Source organism: Triturus cristatus, chromosome 6 (assembly GCF_964204655.1).
Source record: "Triturus cristatus chromosome 6, aTriCri1.1, whole genome shotgun sequence".
Taxonomy (NCBI): Eukaryota; Metazoa; Chordata; class Amphibia; order Caudata; family Salamandridae; genus Triturus; species Triturus cristatus.
Window position 1 is genome coordinate 154243636 of NC_140589.1, and position 17268 is coordinate 154260903.

A 17268-nucleotide genomic window follows, 5' to 3' on the forward strand; every position below is an offset into this window, starting at 1 on the left:
CTCTAATTCTAACACGTTGTTGAATATACCTGACTACAGAAATACAGACCAAATTTGTAGCAAGTATTTGTAAAAATAAGAAAGCGGGTCTATAAAATCTAAATTTGCCAGCACGCAACAATGGAAGTAGGATCAGTCTAGTAGGTTCCTTATAGAAACTGCTAAATAAAATAAGGTTCTTGGTGCTTTGTGCAGAATGGTTATTACAGGGTCAAGGAGGTAACAGCTTGTGCCACAGCCCCTACTCCGGGAAGGTCAACAGAACATGCCCTATGCTGAAGCTAAACGCATTAAGAAGGAATCAGTGATCGATATTTGATACAGTATCAAGTTATGGCTCAATTATACTGGCGGGCAAGATTGTGTAAGTACACACCATAGATTTCGTTAAGCTTTTCAGCAGGTTTTTAGAACAAAGGTTCCCTTGATTGGGTTTAAAAACATTTCCCAATCAATTCAAAAACCTTCTTTTCAATATTTAAACCAAAGGATACGATAGGCGTGCTGCAGAGCTAGACAGTCCCCTATGATCTTGCGGTTCCGTTTGGTTTCCACTGTAGACCATATTTAGTGCCAAAGGGGAAGTGGCCATAACTTAAATTAGTCCTCCAAGTAGATCATCCCTAATTGAGTGTCACACATTAAATTCAAGGTGCTTCTAAGGACAGTGAGAAGCCTAGATAAGAAGTCATTCTCAATCTGTTGTAAACAAAAAGTCAAAAACTCTGCCTCATAAATTGCAATGAAAATACATTTACTTTTGTAAACGGTCAAAATCTCTTTTAGGGGTTTTGCCCTGCTTACTGGAGAACCTAACGGGCGCTTCAATTGCCAGTTCCAACTGTGGACCTCTTGTGTTACAGGAGTGGCCCCATCTTAGAGATGAACCGAAGGGTACTCCTAAATATTAAAACGTGTTAGCCTTCAATATAGAGGTTGCACATACAAGGTGTGTCTAGGTTATCACTGCCCTCAGGCTGCAGACCATCACATAGGAGTTTGCAAGATTTATCTAGAAGCCTACCTCCTCCATTCATTGAGCAAAAGAACTGTTAATGGGAGCCCATTTAAGGTGTGGGCCATTAACACAACATCTAACGCATAGAGGAGTCCAGGCAGTGGATGTAACCCTAACTGGGGCATGTCCTGACCCCTTCCCTTCCCTTAAAAAACCGTTCATTGATATACAAGTGAAGAGAAAAGGGGCGAGGACACAGGCCTGCCGAATGATTCTGTGCATTCACCCTCAGCATCGTAATGTATAGAGGCCGTAACTGTATCATAAAATTAACAATGGCAGAATCAGCGCTCAGAGCCACCCTTTTACCCCAGAGTTTCATTTGATTAACACAATCAAGTGCACATAACGGATTCATAAAAGCCAAGTGCAAAGCTCCGTTCTTAACAATTTAGTATTTCAACATCCGAAAGTACAAATTAAGGAGCTGTTCAATTGTGCCTAAACCCTTATTGCACATCTGACAGAATAGATTTTTGTGGGCGCACTGAGAGTGCGGTACCTAGGACCCTTTTGCATCTGCACCCGTGTCTATGCAACAGCATAGGTGCAGAAGCAGAGATATTCCCTATTTTGAATTAGGCCACACCCCTATGCAAATGAAGAACGCCCTCTCGTGATAGCGTTGATGCTACATGTGCACCAGCACTATTAGTATTACAGAAGGGGACAAACAAGCATCTGCAGACCCTTCTTTAATACCAAGTGCCTCAGGGACACAAATGCGGGTGCACATGCCCGTTGCGGCCCCGGGGCGCTATCTGTAATACAGCCCCTGGTGTACAAAAAGTGCAATAGGAATCAATGAAAAAAGACTCACATTTCTGGAGAAAAAAAGCAGTAAAAATTACGTAAAGGTAGCCAATCAGGGTTGGCCAGCTTGGGACCAATGCTTGCAACATTCCATGAGACACAGCGAAAGTGATTAATAGATTTAGCCATAGCATAGTTATAGTTAATAATAACTGCTCCAAGGGGAGAAGATAATGGGATATTTAGAGAGAGTTTTCAAAGGGCTTAAAGGGAAAGATAGATCTGTCCCCATAAATTGGGCCCACATTTTCCTTTTCTGGTTGTCAATTATCTTCTTCTAAGGATTCTAAAGGAGAAAACATTTTTCAGAAGAACAATTGAAACTGGTGGACCTGCCACTGCAGTAATGTTCAAATTATGACAATTTTCCACTTAACTTCTGCACAATCTTCTGTAAAAGTACCCCAAGTGAAAGTGCCCTAATCTGTCTCGAGTTTGGTTGTGGGGTATAGAAACAGTGTAAGAGTGTAGCAAAAACATGAGGATCTCTACATTTAACCACCAATTTCCACTAGTCTCTGTAATGCAGGTACCCACTCAAACTACTCTTCCTGCCATGATGTTATCCTTGTATCCACACAAACCCTGGCCAGCATGATGGAAAAACCAACAATAGATTTTGTTCTTGAGGACTGGACAATCCTCCCTCTAGCTTGATCTAAGCACTGGGACATCGTACTATACGGATACATAAAGGGTGGTTTGAGGGGGTAATTACAACACAGGGTAGTTCAATATAACATTCGGCCATGACTTACACAAACGAGGGATTAAAGACGGATGGCTGGGTTGAGCCTCCATCATGCCACCAGTTGAGTTCACAACAACAGTTCTAGTTGGCTCAGCATTTGACTGCTGTGTGCGTCTATGACTTTAACCCCCATTGACCTGACTGACAGTGTATTCTGAAGGTTCAACAGAGTCCATAGTTTTTAAAATGATGTACCTACCCCGTTTCCTATATGCCCTACAAAACTCGGCCGATCCGGTCCCAAACTCGTACTTTAAGGAGATTGAAGGGCTCCAGCGGGACCTTCTTTAGGGTGGGAGGCTGCGTATTGCCTTACAAAATCTTACGCTCAGCTGGTATGATGGTGGTATCGGACTACGCAACATTAAAAAATATTACTGGGTAGCGCACCTTACGGCAATAAACTATTGCACCTACAGCCGCCCTGACGACCCGGGATTCAATATGGACCGTTGGCACCTTCCGAACGGGACCTACACCCGTGCATTATACTCCAAACCAGACAGATACCCACTTACTGGTTCCTACCAACCACACAGTTAAAATATGGCACGCCGCAACAAAATCACTCGGCTGGAGCAATAGGTTGACCCTCGCCACTCCCTTATGAGACTCGCAAAAGCTAGGAGACTTGGGAAACTCCAAGGGTTTCGACAAGTGGGACCTGATTGGCATCTCCCACATTAGGGACCTATGGAACACAGAGGGCGTGAAGCCTTTCGAGACTCTCCAGAATCAATATTCCCTGACGGATGCAGAGCATTTCCGATACCTCCAAGTCAGGCACGCACTACAGACAGCGTTGCACGGTAACTCCTCTCCACCAGATAGCTCCCCACCAGAGGACAGACTATTAGATGGTCACCTACCCGAAAAGGCAATTTCCCTTACCTATTGGAAACTCATTAACAATATGGATGACCCCTTACTGTCACTACGGGAGAAATGGACTGGAGATGGCATCCAATTAGACGATGAAAGCTGGCAAACGGCGATCTCCTCCCCCAAAACTGTCGAGATCCCGGCGCGGCTTTGCCTAGTGCAACTAAAGATCCTGCACAGAATTTATATAACAGGTCCCCAACTGGGGCACATGGGTGGGCTGACAAATGGGTCTTGTACACGAGGGTGCACCCAGATGGGCACATTCATGCACATTATTTGGCATTGTGAACCAATCCAGGAATACTGGTGTAAAATCCACACAGTTATGAGCAAAACATTGGAGGTCGAAGTTAAGCCAGAAGCGCCCAGGTGCCTCCTTAACATCTGGGAACCGACCGACCTCAACACACACACCACACAGTGGGTCACACTCAGCTATATGATCGCCAAGAGGAACATAGCACAGCTTTGGGGGGCCTTACATGCACCCACGAATACTGATTGGGAAAAAGACCTTGATTGGTGTATGCTAAGAGAAATGACTGTGTATACGGCCCGGGGCTGCCCCCGGAAATGGTCCAAGATATGGACCCCCTGGAATGCATACCGTGGTGACATCTGTACTCCTCCCCGCGACCTGGACAGTGATGACCCCCCTCCCCGTGATTTCCAATGCACTATCCTGTTGTATTTATATGCATAATTGAATTTGCTGTACCCTCTTTATTAACCTTTGTGGCACTTTACGTGCTGTCGAGTCTGTTTAATAAAAAGATTTATAAAAGAAAAACAGAGTCCATAGTATGAGACTAAACTCCCCATCCCCTCCAACCCCGTTAGCATGGATTGAAGGCCAGCTCTGTAAAATCCCTGGAGCCTCTAGAACCCCTTAGCCCAGTAACAAGGTCTGTAAGATTAACAATAGCAGATGGAATATTTTTAAGTCTTTCACATACCAAATTGAAGGAACCTTAAATAAGAGATTCCAGCAGTGTAGCACTGCTTGGCAGTGACTGAACGAATCTTTGATCACGTTACAATCATTTCCCTCATTGGTCAATCTGTTCTTCCCTTGTTTAGCAGGCCTAAGGGAGGGGACGCATGATTTAAATTTGCACTGGCTCTGAATGTCATGGTTTCTTTTCTGTATGGGAAGGGGAAATAGCCCGAGTTTCGATTTGTAGAGATCCAGCACAGACACTCAGGTTTAACCTACGCACTGTCCAGTTCCCCAATTATTATTTCCACATTGGAGCTTTCCTTTCAACTACGATCTTTCTCCACTGGAGAGACCAAGAAGGGTGGCGCAGTATCCTACAGTCTCTGATGGGCCCGTCTTGGCCAGGTCTTCATCCGGGCTTGTCCCACTCTGAATTTTCTGACATCTGGACCCAGCCTCCACCTCCTTGGGCAGTGGTCCACAGCAGCCTGGACCTTGGAATTTACAGTTCCTGGCACGCAATAAAGCAATGAGTTAGTCAACGAGTCCTTGACTTTCACTCACTGATATGTGTGATTTGGAGACCACGACTGAGGGCACTTGTCCGAATAGTGTCAGTGGGTCCAGCAAGGGTATGCCCAAACTGGTGCAATAAGATGTTTAATGCTGGAACTTTCAAATGAAGGCCAATTCATATTAAATTTGTCTGGGACTGCTTGTAGGACTGCCTTGCACTTTGGACTGTACTTGCCCTTTTGACACAAAAGCCCAGACTGATTTAGATATGTCTGTCCCTCTTCTGTGATGGCTCACAGAGTAAACTAGTGAAGCAACCTGGTGGCCACTGGAGGCCAGGCAGAATTAGGAGAAGGACCTGGGCAACGGATTTCTGATAAAAAATTGCCACAACGGTTTGCACTGGTGAAGGAGACACCATTTAACTACAAACATAAGCTAATACGTTTTAAATATTTAGCATAGATATTATTCTACACCTGAAAGAATGGATACGTTGGGCTTTGTTGACAGGCGTGGCCTTTTGCATGCTTCTTTCATAAAGTTGGCATGGGACTGTCCAAAACTGTCAAAATAATGCTCGGATTTGTTGGACCTATTCCGAGACAGGCTGGAGATACAGCCGTCTCCTTCACTCCAACTGGCACTGCTGCTGTATCGGTCTGCATCTACGACCCCTGCGCTTGCTTTAAGGAGGGTGGCAATGGCTTGGATGCAGAAGAAAGTCCCCACCACCAATCAATGGCTTAAGGATAATTATCAATTATAAAGATGAAGTATATTCTGCAGATCGACATCCTCAATTCCGAACCCAGAGACTTTGGAAGTCCATTTAGATCGTACTTGGCCCTCTCGTCGGATGGCGCAGACCCATGAATCGCCAGATTAAAGTGCCAGTCTGATACCGTTATGAATTTATGCTTGCCCGCTTATGACATTTTCATCTTTGACATGTACATTAGTAGGTGTATGATCGGGTATTCCTTTCACTGATTGTTCTATACAATTGAGTGGCTCTAACTATGCACAGTATTTTGCTGTGATCTTCCATACAGTTTAAAACGAAGATTTTTCTTTTTTTATATATATTTATATATCAGTAAACTAGTGCGGGAGTGGAATGCTAAATTGGTTTCAAACAAATTAAAATAATCCCACCGTAAGTAATGGCATTGGCATCATAAAAATTTATTTTGAATATCAATCAATGACTGGGATCCCATTTTAAACCCCCGCCCCCAAAATCCATTTTGTCTTGCAACAAGAAACCTATGTTGAGCGGGCACATCAGAAGTTGCTAGAACATAATATACCCTAAATCAATCCACGTCTGGTGTGGTATTCAGCAGTAAGAATATATAAAAAGAAAAATATATGCTTATGCTATCTCTTGACTTCCATATGCTATTTCTTTATCTGAATGTACAAAAATATCACATTTTCACCAACATTTCCTCATATGTTCTCCTTTAAGTTTACCCCTTTGAAAAGCTGAGAAAAGAAGAATAATGTAACGTTAAGTACTCAGACTTTCTCCTCTTAACCACCTAGCAGAAAATGTTAGATCCTAGGACCATAAACCTATCATTGTAAGCTTAAAATGGCCAACAGGAAGTGTGAAGGTGTGCTGCATAAGAAATCAGCTAATGAGAGTTGAATGCACAAAAGTACAAATGTACACCCATTTTTTCTATGATCTTTCTATAAGCAATATTTACTTATTTTACTCCCGGTGAGCGAAAACAAATGTGTACTGTGTGTATGGTAAGCAAAAACATTAAATAAAAGTTTTAAAAAAAAATTCATCACATTTGATACATGAAAGAAATAATGGTTATTGGATTAGTAACTGTTGTTGCTTTTACTGGTACTATCAGAGATTCACCAATATCCGTTTTGTGTCAATCGCTTAATACTAGTTAGTGTGTTTTGTCAGGATAGGCCCTACCAGGATATGCCTGGAGGAACGACATAGTCCTGGAGCAGACAATGAAAATTATACCAACAGTGCACAAACTTCACATGCAGCAAGAACTCTATTGAAGATTTCTGTATCGTCTCGAAGACCTTCCAATACAGTGACACACTGCTTGATTCTCACCCTTTCGCACCCGCGGAAGACACAGCAGCAAAACTGTCCACATGGCTTGGGGTTTAGCATCACAATTGTGCCATTTTTAGCTTGCAGGTCAGTAAAATACTTCAGGGTTTTCTCTGCATTCTTTCTAGAAATAAAATAAAATAACCTGGTTTAATTTTTATTATAACTTACAATAACTACTTGTTAACACCTTAAACAATACTGTGTGCCCAAGGCCATGTACACTTAATATATAAATCGGTTAGATGGGCACTAAATTTAAGGTGAATAGATTTGGACTGAATGAATACGGGAAGGAGATTCCAGATCAGAATCTGAGGTGCCAAAGATGAGCATCAACCACCTACAGTGATGTGTGAATTATTAGGTCTGGCTCCACAGCAGAAATGTATGAATTACCCATTGTTACCAATTCTTTAAAGTGTACATAGGATTGTGCACCGTCTCCACCCAGAGGAATATTTCTCTCACATCATGCTATTGGCTGTACGATTTTGCATTCCGTCTTTTTGAAAGTCCCTCACACGGAATGCATGAGGGACTATTTTGCGTTACACTGCCTGTCATATTCAATTCTTTATTTCATGTGGACATTCTATAAGAAGCTTGTAGATACTTTTTTCAGGAATGGCATAATAGGGTTTGCTCATGCAAACAGCATTTGTGAATAGTAGTGTATTCGACTGACAGCACATTATAGCCAGAAAAATTTGGTTTACCAATGCTAGTTGGAAAAGGTCTCCTAACCATTGTAGAGGTCCTGGGAGGACCACTGCACTGAATTTTCCACACATGAAAAAAGAATGCACATTGGTGTAAGCATCTATGAAAAAGGCACGAGTATTATTAGAATAGTATCTCCCACATTTATTGATTGATCTGACAGAAGAAAAAATTTGAAGATGTATTTCAAGTGGTGACTGATGTGAGAACAGCAAGCTTTTGGCCACAGTATTAGGAGAGGAATGAGAAAAACATTCTGGTCAATGATGATAAAAAGATGAGAGGATGGAAATGGGCAGAACAAGTGTTCATTGGAGGGCAACTGTCCGAGTTCTATACCTTCTAAACTGGACCCAATTCTGGGACATGCAGGTTTCGAGGGATGCTAACTTGTCATCCCAGACCATTTATTGTTGTGAGACATGAATGTATGACTGGGTTTCACCAAAATAGAATCGATATGTAAATTTAAAAAAAAGGAACTAAATTAGAAGTAGTCTGATATCAAAGAGTAGACGAGAGAAAGGAAACACTTCCATGTAATGTTTGTAACAGGAAAGAAAAGGGGCAAACTGAGCACAGTGGCTTCAGTCTTTGAGAAAAGAGCGGGGAAATAAGCGTGAGGAGTTGCTTTGCTGCTGTTTGGAGTCTGCGTAATTGGCTTCTGTAGACCACTGTATCGAATGTGGCAAAGATGCCAAGCCAGTTATCCCCAGCGGTCGCATACGCCAAGAAGGGTGGGTGTTGTCCTCTGCTGAACAGACAGAGATGCTGGATAATGTGGACCTTGGAGTTAGCTCACATCTCTCAAAGTTTTGAAATAGGGTCCAGGATGGCAATGGCTGACAGCTACTGGAAGGCGAGGAGTCAAAAGAAGGCCTGAGAACAGAGAGGTTGATGAATCTATTTTATAGCTGTTGCAGATCAGAGTGGTAAACAGCTGAGGGATTAAACTAACTACTGCAGCTGGGGTGAGCAAAAGAACCTGTAGGTCTGGGAGTTTGGTGGGAGGTGGAAACAGCTTTGTTGGAGACCGGTACAAACACAGAGGATTGCGAGTTGAAAGTGATAAAACGTATCTACATCTACTTTTAAGCCCCCACCTATTTTTGGTCAGGTGGCACTGGTGACCAGTTAGTTTGCAATGTCGTTCCCTCTGCTTGTGCGTATACGATGAGTATGTGCATTTCTGACAGCAGAGGCTATATGCTCACGAAGAACCCGTCAAAACATCACAGTAGGGCAGGGAGAAACGTTCTCAAAGTGCTGGTCACACTTGCTTCATGCACATCTCTGAGCACTGCAGTCATTCTCAGAGGTCATAGGAAATGCCGGAACATCTCCCAATCTCGATGCTTCAGGGGCGTCATTTTTCAAGCGACAGAAATGCGACTTTGGACTTGGGTCTGACATTCAATATGTGGAGTCAACTGATGGGAGTCAATCTTAGGCTGCCTGACTACCGTGTCCAACTGAACTTTTGTAAGAACCAACACAATGTGAACATCAGCTAATGGGAGGAAGTGAACTAAGACCCAGTTGAGCCATTTTCATCTCCGTGCTAGAGAGGACAACCACTGGGTAGCCACGAAACTTGATTTAACGCAGAAACTTTATTTTGTCTTCGTTACTCAACCAGAATTCTTCTACTCCCACAGGATATTCATTCCATTTGACTGCCCCTCCTGAATGAAGTTTGTAGAGCACCTGGTCATACTGGACGTCTCAGTGACTTATGACACTCTTCACCAGAATCTCCTTGGGCGTCTCTTCTAGCAGGTGTAACAGGGAGCACAATTTTTAACTTGTAGAAGCCAAACTCTTGCAACGCCACAATGTTCTACTCACTAGCGGCCAATCACTGCCGTATCACACAAGAGTCTGCACTATTCAGAGATTAGTTTAACTTTTCTCTCTGTCCCCATGTCCTCTCCGATTCATGCCCCCCATTTGTATTTACACAGATACTCTCTGGAAACAAAATCATTGTAAAGATGTTGAACCAGATACCAACTGGGCCAGCACCAGAATGGAGCTACCCTTACCCCACTACTCATTGTAGTAAGGGTAAAATGCACACCAGGTGCCTCTCTTCCTCACGTTTACATCCGTAAAAAGGCCATTTCAGTCAAACGCCCCAATCTACAAACCACCTCCGGCTATCCATCACTTGCAGGAACTGTGCAGGGCATGTAGGTGGTTTGCTGCTATGTCCTCCACTCTCATGAACCCTTTTCTCACTTCACATAAGATCAACCCCAAACCCTCCCCTCCTTCAAAAATGCCTGTAGCTTTCCTCTCAATAATGCCCGTTCCTCGTGCTATACCTCGACAGGACCCAGGAGCTGATTCTAGTCAAACTGGAAACATTCCAAACCCCACACTAATCAAATAATGGGAGAAAAACATTTAATGGAAAAATGCTGAACAAAAACTCATGGAACTAAAGAATAGAACAACCTCTCAACAGGTCACATTATAGCCCGCTGCTTAGGGCTATTGTTTGTACTCGTTGTTAAAGGCCCATAATACGAGTTATAGGCCCAATTTGCAGATGAGGAACTGTATCGAAAAACAGGGCCTTTAACCAATCTATAGCCCAGGACACAAGGCTAGAACGCTACTAGAGCATTCCACAGACTCAGGATAAAGTGCCAAGACGCCTTCGGGAATTTGTGCGCTTTATAAATTTAAAAATCAAATCATAACATGGTATTTATTAAAAAGGGAGAAACAGGACAACAAAGATTGAGATGGTGTGTAGAAGAGCTACACCTGCCGTTATTGGCCCTGTACCGCTCCATTGTCTTCAATCGAGCTCTCAACATCCCTATGTTCTAATATTCATTCCTCACACTAGCAACCATTAACTTGTACATCCACCGTGGTACATTTCTACTGTCCGTCACTTCCTTAAAGCATCCAGGTACTGCAGCTGAAAGGCGGAGATGGATCCACACATTCCATAAAATGTTAGTGCCCTTTTTATGGAGTACGCACCTTTCTTGGTAGATGTTGACAAGCTTGGAGACGTCATAGCACAGCTCCACGTTCAGCACATGGCCCTCTGGGTAGGCTTCTCTGTGGGGAAGCATAGAAAGAGTCACTTTGGAGCCACACTAACATTGCCTATCTATGCATTTTCCAACAGCTTTCATCTGTCTGGTCAAATTGTGCATTTGTTATGTGACTAGAAGCAATACAACAACCAGTTTACATTAAAACATATGAGAATAGTATTGTGTTTGTATTCTGCATTTAATCACACAGTTTGCTGTTCTGAGCAAAGTAAACACCAGATGGTATAATTAACCAGTTTAGGAAATTACCAACCAAATGGTAATAATTTAACAATGACAGATTTCACAAGTCCTCCTTTTTCACAGTTTCCCATTTATGGACTACATGCACTGAAAATACATTTGAAATGAAATACCGGTTTGATTTTGAGGAGCAAAATATGATGGCACAAAACCACTTCCCAGTTATAAAAAGAGGCAACAATCTAAGACCACATCACCCAGACAAGAATAAAAGCCCTATAGACCCCCACCAGGACTCTTTTGCAATGCGGGTCACACCAGGTGTCAGCAAGAAGCATGTAAATCACAGCGATGCTGCTGGCAGCAGTTTTCACTGCCATCATATCAGGATGTTTTGTTGTCCTAAAATGTCAAAGTTTGTATAATGTTCCTAGGGCCTCACATGTTTTAGATGAAAGTAACAGCCATGTTTTCAGGCTTTTAACTTCAGTGGGTGGAGGGGGGGCTATTGCTTTAATAAAAATGTGTATAAAATACACTGTATTTCCATGTAACATGGCACTTATTTCCGAGCAGTTTATATGCCTTGAAAATACTTTTGTAGTGATTTGCTGATGTATTTACTATTTTAGGTTTATATTTCAAAGATGAACAAATACCACTTTTTGAGGATTTTTCTTTTTTTTTTTTTACAGCCGGCATTGAAAAATAACGACTTTGTCACTCGGCCAGTAAGGGTTCCCACTGCTATACTCCACATGAATGCAGTTGTCAGGAAACAATTTTTCACTCTGGAAGTCATCACTATTTCCTAAGACATCTTTTACAAGGGCTACAGCGTGTACGCACCCAGGCTTGCTGTGGTGTCCCACTTTTATTCAGTGGGACTGTTTTTTTAAATGGGCGATTTTGGGCGTCACATTATTTGGAGCACTAATTATTTTTTAGGAGGCATTCTAGTTTTAACTGATGAACTGTTGATATTGCACTTAAAAAACAAGTTACTTACCTTCAGTAATGCCTTAACTGGTAGAGACTATCTAGATACAGATTCCTTACCTTAGAATTATCCCCAGGCGTCAGAGTGGATCCGGTAATTTCTCATGAGCAGTACCCCTGCGCACCAGAAGGTGGCGTCTTTCGGCTCCACCTGGCGCAGTTGGTGTTGCAAGTGACGTTTGCAGTGCATATATAGGCATCACCCAGGTGCGCTGATGTCACTTACTTTTCATGACGCCAGAAGCGCAAGGCTACGAAGAACACTGACCACTGGTGTGGAAAACGTGGGCGCTGAAAGGGGAAAGTCCTATCCCTAGAAATCCGTTCGCAGAGCAGGGAGGATGGGTGGGTCAATAAGGAATCTGCAGCTAGATACACTCCCTACGAGATAAGGCATTACCGAAGGCAAATAACTTGTTCATCTGATAGAGACTTCTAGCTGCAGGTTCCTTACCTTAGAATAGATACCAAGCAATACCTCCCTGGAAATGTGGACCAATTTCACACAAGTAAGTCCCGCAAGACCGAATAGGCAAAGCGCACATCCCTAAGTACCTGACTGCCCAGGCAGTAGTGTTTGATAAATGTGTGCAGGGAAGTCCATGTAGCTGCCTGGCAGATGTTCAGGACTGGAACACAGCAAGCTAATGCAGTAGCGACAACCCTCAGGGGTTGCTTATTAGCCAATGTGTAGCAGATTTTTATACAGAGTACAGTACATCAGGCAATGGTCCTCTTCTGTACTGCCAGGCCTTTCTTCGCTCCGACATACCCCACGAAGAGTTGGTCGTCTACCCGCACCTCTTTCATGCGCTAAAGGTAGAATAACAACGCTCGCTTGGGTCCAGACGGTGAAGTCACTCCTCTTCCTTGAAGGAGGAGGCAGAGCATAAAAAGTAGTGATGGCCTGGCCTAAGTGAAATGGAGTGACCACTTTCAGGAAAAAGGAAGCTCTTGTACGAAGTACCAGTTTTTCTGGGTAGATGTTAAGATAAAAAGGCTTGGATAACAAGGCCTGAAGCTCACTGACCCTCCGGGCAGATGTTATTGTCACCAGGAAAAGGCCTTCTTGATGGTAAGGAGCCTGGGAGGACAGTTATGTAGGGGCTCAAACACAGCACAAACAGGTATGTCAGAACCAGATTGAGGTTCCACTGAGGCATAACGAAAGGAGTGGAGGGAAACATATGTTGCAAGCCCTTCAAAAACCTATATAGGGGGCGTGGCTTGCTGCCGACGGGAATGGCCGCTCAGTAGCGAGGCTCTGAAACGCCACTCCCGTAATATCCTGATTGTTCTTGCCCCGTGATCCCGACCCGTGTGCTGGGGTGTCCCCGGGGGTCCCGAGGCTCCAGCTGACCCGGCAGAGAAGTTTGAGCCCGATTGGAGCTGGTGCTGGGGCGGGGCTCCGGTCCCCGGGATCTGGCCGCTGGCCGGGCTGTGCAGGGCTCATCCCGGCTGGGGAGAGAGACGACGTGAGACCGCAGCTGCGGCCTGTTTCCCCCGGCGGCGGTGACTTGGGGCTCGGCGCCTCCAGCGGCAAGGACTTTGAATCCGCCCAGGCCTGGGGAGTGCCCTATCGCCCGGAGACTCCAGTTGACCCGCCGAATAGATTTGGGCTGCGACGGAGCGCCGGACCCGGGGAGCGAGCCGCTCGGCTGCCGGTGACCGGGAGGTGAGGTGGCGTTAGGCCGCGGCTGTGGGCGGTCTCTCCTGAAGGTGGGGACTTGGGGCCTGGTGCCGCCGCCGGTGCCGCGATTGGGCCCTGTGCGAACGGGCGGACTTCCCCTTCGCTTGAGATAAGTGGACATTGCTGGTTGCTGTGGGGGCCCTGCCGGGGAGGTGAACCCGACCGTTACCTCGGCGCGGCCTGGATGGAAAGCTGAGGAGATCCTCCCATGTGGCCGTGTGTCCTGTTGACGATCCAGGGACAGCGGCTTTGGCACAACTGGCGCGCTGGCCACGGGCTGTGGGAGTGTGCACCCTGTTCTGGCTCCTTTAACCCGGCGGTCTAGTGGTGCAGTGATCCGCGTCGTTTAGGAGGACCCCGGTTGGGCAAGGACATCCTGGGGTCTGCCCAGCTCCGGTGCAGCGCTCCTTGGGCGCGGTGAGTCGGGACCTGCTGAGAGGCCCTTGGTTCCCAGCTACCGCTGCGTAGCGGACCGCGGAAGACGACTGGGTGTGGGCTCAGGGCGGCCTGCTGATCTACGAGATATCCCTGGGAGGTGGCGACTCTGCAGGACGATTCGGCACCGTGGCGGAGCTCCCGGCGATGGCGCCTGGCTTCCCTGGGCCGGCAGTGACGGCTGGAGCGCTAGAACATTGGAGAGACGTGTTGGCCGTGCAGGGAGCGGGGGCCTCCCCTATCTTTGCTCCATTACTAGGTGTCCGGGCCTTGGTGGAGGGTCCCCCCAGCGGAGGTGTATCCAGCGAAAGCCGACAGGCCGGGTGGCGTGGTCCACGGCAGGGAGTAGCGGGTGCGCCCAGAGGCTAGGGATCGCCGCCTAAGTTGGGACGATGGCAACCAGACGGAGTGGCAAATCAGCGGCACAGGCTAAGTTGGAGAAGTTCGCTTGGTAGCACCCACAGGGCGGGGAGCGGGTTGTGGCGCCGGCCCCAGACGGCAAGGTGGAACCAACGAACAAAGACCTTCTGGATGCGATCACTGCAATCAAGGCTTCCCTGGAAGCACGGATAGACACTGTGGCCACGGATGTGGGACTGATTCGTGAGGACGTGAGGAAGATTGCCGACCGGGTGGGAGCGGTGGAGAGTGTAACCAAAGAACTGACTAGCGACACTAGCCTTCTTAAGCGAGAGGTCGCAGACCTACGTGCTTCCCACGAACTACTAGCTCGACAGCTGGATGACTATGAAGGCAGGATGTGCCGGAATAACGTCCGCATTATTGGGGTCCCGGAACACGCAGAGGGGCCGGCAGCGGACCTCTTTGTCGAGGAGTTGGTCCTCAAGCACCTGCAGCCCCGTGGGCTCTCCAAGTGTTTTTCGATTGAAAGGGCCCACTGGGTGCCGGGTGGCCACCCTCGGCCAGGGGCACCCCCGCGTCCGCTCCTTGCCAGAGTGTTCAATTTCCGCGACCGGGACACCATTCTTCAAACTTCAAGGACGGCCCCGCCTCTCACTGTTGAGAACAGCAGAATCACGTTCTTTCCTGATTTTACACAAAGAGTCCAGAAACAGAGACAAAGCTTCCTGGAGGTAAAAAGAGCTCTCCGTGACCAGGAAGTTAAATACGCAATGATGTTCCCAGCCAAACTGCGTGTGGAGGCCGAGGGCAAATCATGGTTCTTCACACGCCCGGAGGATGCTTGGGACTGGTTGGAGGGCTGGCGTACTGTGGACAAAGGGAAAAAAAGGGGCCATCGGCGGCGGAGAAGGCCGAGGATTGGCGCCATCGGAGACAGCCTTCGTCGCACTCGGACTCTGATGCCCAGGGTCCGCCGGGGAACCCTAACTCTGGATGATGGTAAGAGGGTGTTCTGCTGGTGTGGCTCTTTTGGAACTCACTGCAGCGTTCCTGGTGATGATCTTGTGGTACTCCTACAGTTATGATGAACGTGATGGGTTTGTCCTGGGAGGGGGGTAATACTCACCCCTTGATACACTGACACTAAAGACATCAATTGATGACAATGGGGGGATGATAGTCTGGTTTCCACCGTTATGGAGTTGCCTTTCATCGACTTTACAGTTATTCATGAGAACGGCTTCCCGAGTAGACACTGCTGTTGTAAGTGTTGTGACATTGGGGCTCTGTTTGAAGGGTTCTGATTATCCGGGCTGTGCTGTGGGGTTTTCTGCTCTGGTGGTGTTATGGTCGGGCGGGGGGTAGGATTTTACAAAATGTCAGTTAATATGTAGGGAGTGGGGCGGCACACGTTTCCTCGAATAGTTCTTGGGGGGGGGGAGACAGGCGCTCTGCATGTTGGGGGAGGCGGGCAGTTTTAGTCCTGTTGTGCAGGGAGGCAGGGAGGCAGGGTGGGGGGTATGTTCTTATGGTTTTTGGTTTGTTTGATTTGGGTTTTTGGGGGTGAGGCTTTTTATTGTTTTCTTGCAGCAGTGCTGACTGGCATTCTCTATCAAAATGTGGTAGGAGGTACTTACCTCCAGTCTACTGGTCACATCTTCTTCATCCTCATGCAGGGCAATAAGACATTGCATACTGTATTTATAGCAATGGCTGACGGGCATCCTTGAATGGGTCACTCCGAAAATTTCATCATACTGCTATCAGGGTCCTATGGCAACAAGTCAGAGACTTAGCCTCATGACCTGGAACATCAACGGGCTTGGGGACAAACTTAAACGGGGCATAGTACTGCAATATATCCATAGGCACCAAGTAGACTTGGTGCTGTTCCAAGAAACTCACCTCATAGGTAACTCCTGCAAGGCCCTGGACAGAAAGGGATACCGTAAGGTGGCGCATTCTGGTTTTACCTCAGGATCCAGGGGGGTGGGGATCCTCCTACGTAAGGGCTGCCCCTATGTGATTCAAACTATACGGACCGAACCACAGGGTAGATATGTTGCTTGCTCGGGTAGCTGGGAGGGGGAGGGTCCTCAATGTGCTCTCGGTGTACGCCCCACGGGGCCTTCAACGTCAGACTTTAGCAGACGTGGGGACGCTCCTTATGACCTTGCCCGAGGGTGTCCTGGTGATGGGCGGTGACTTTAACTCGACGATGGACGGCACCATGGACCGCGCTCCACCTCGACAAGACGCTCCACATGGCTCACAGCTACGCAATTTTACTGATGCTTTAGGGCTGGTAGACATCTGGAGATGGTCGCATCCCCGAGACACACTTTACACTTTCCAATCTGGTGTCCATGGCAGTCAATCACGGCTTGACTACCTGTTCACCCAGGCGCAACACATCCAAAACTTCACTGAGTCCACGTGTTTAGCACGGGGAATATCTGACCACTCCCCGGTAACAGCTACCTTTGGAGCCCATAGGGCACGGCAGCCAGGCCCCATTATGATCCAACCCTGGTTACTAAAAATCTCACACATTCGGGATTCCCTGCGGCAAGACACTGATCACTACTTTGAAGAAAATACTGGGTCGGTGGCGTCGGCGATAACGCTGTGGGGCACATACGGGGCAGTTATTAAGGGAAGGGCGTTGTTCGTGATGGTGGGACATAGGGCTGAACGTAGGCGTCGAGTCAGCGAGTTGGAGGCAGAAATACTTCACCTCGAGCGCGAGGTTTCACAGACCTCATCCCATG

General features: G+C 46.7%; 1 protein-coding gene across 1 annotated transcript in view; it reads right to left on the minus strand.

The window, feature by feature from the left end:
* Positions 1-17268, minus strand: part of TMEM63A (transmembrane protein 63A) — a 362396-nt gene that overhangs the window by 80413 nt on the left and 264715 nt on the right. Inside the window, exons 10-11 of the mRNA XM_085610403.1 lie at positions 10748-10828; positions 7025-7148 (exon numbers count right to left, since the gene is read on the minus strand). Of these exons, the coding sequence (XP_085466529.1) occupies positions 7025-7148; positions 10748-10828 (205 nt within the window). The remainder of the gene's footprint in view (positions 1-7024; positions 7149-10747; positions 10829-17268) is intronic.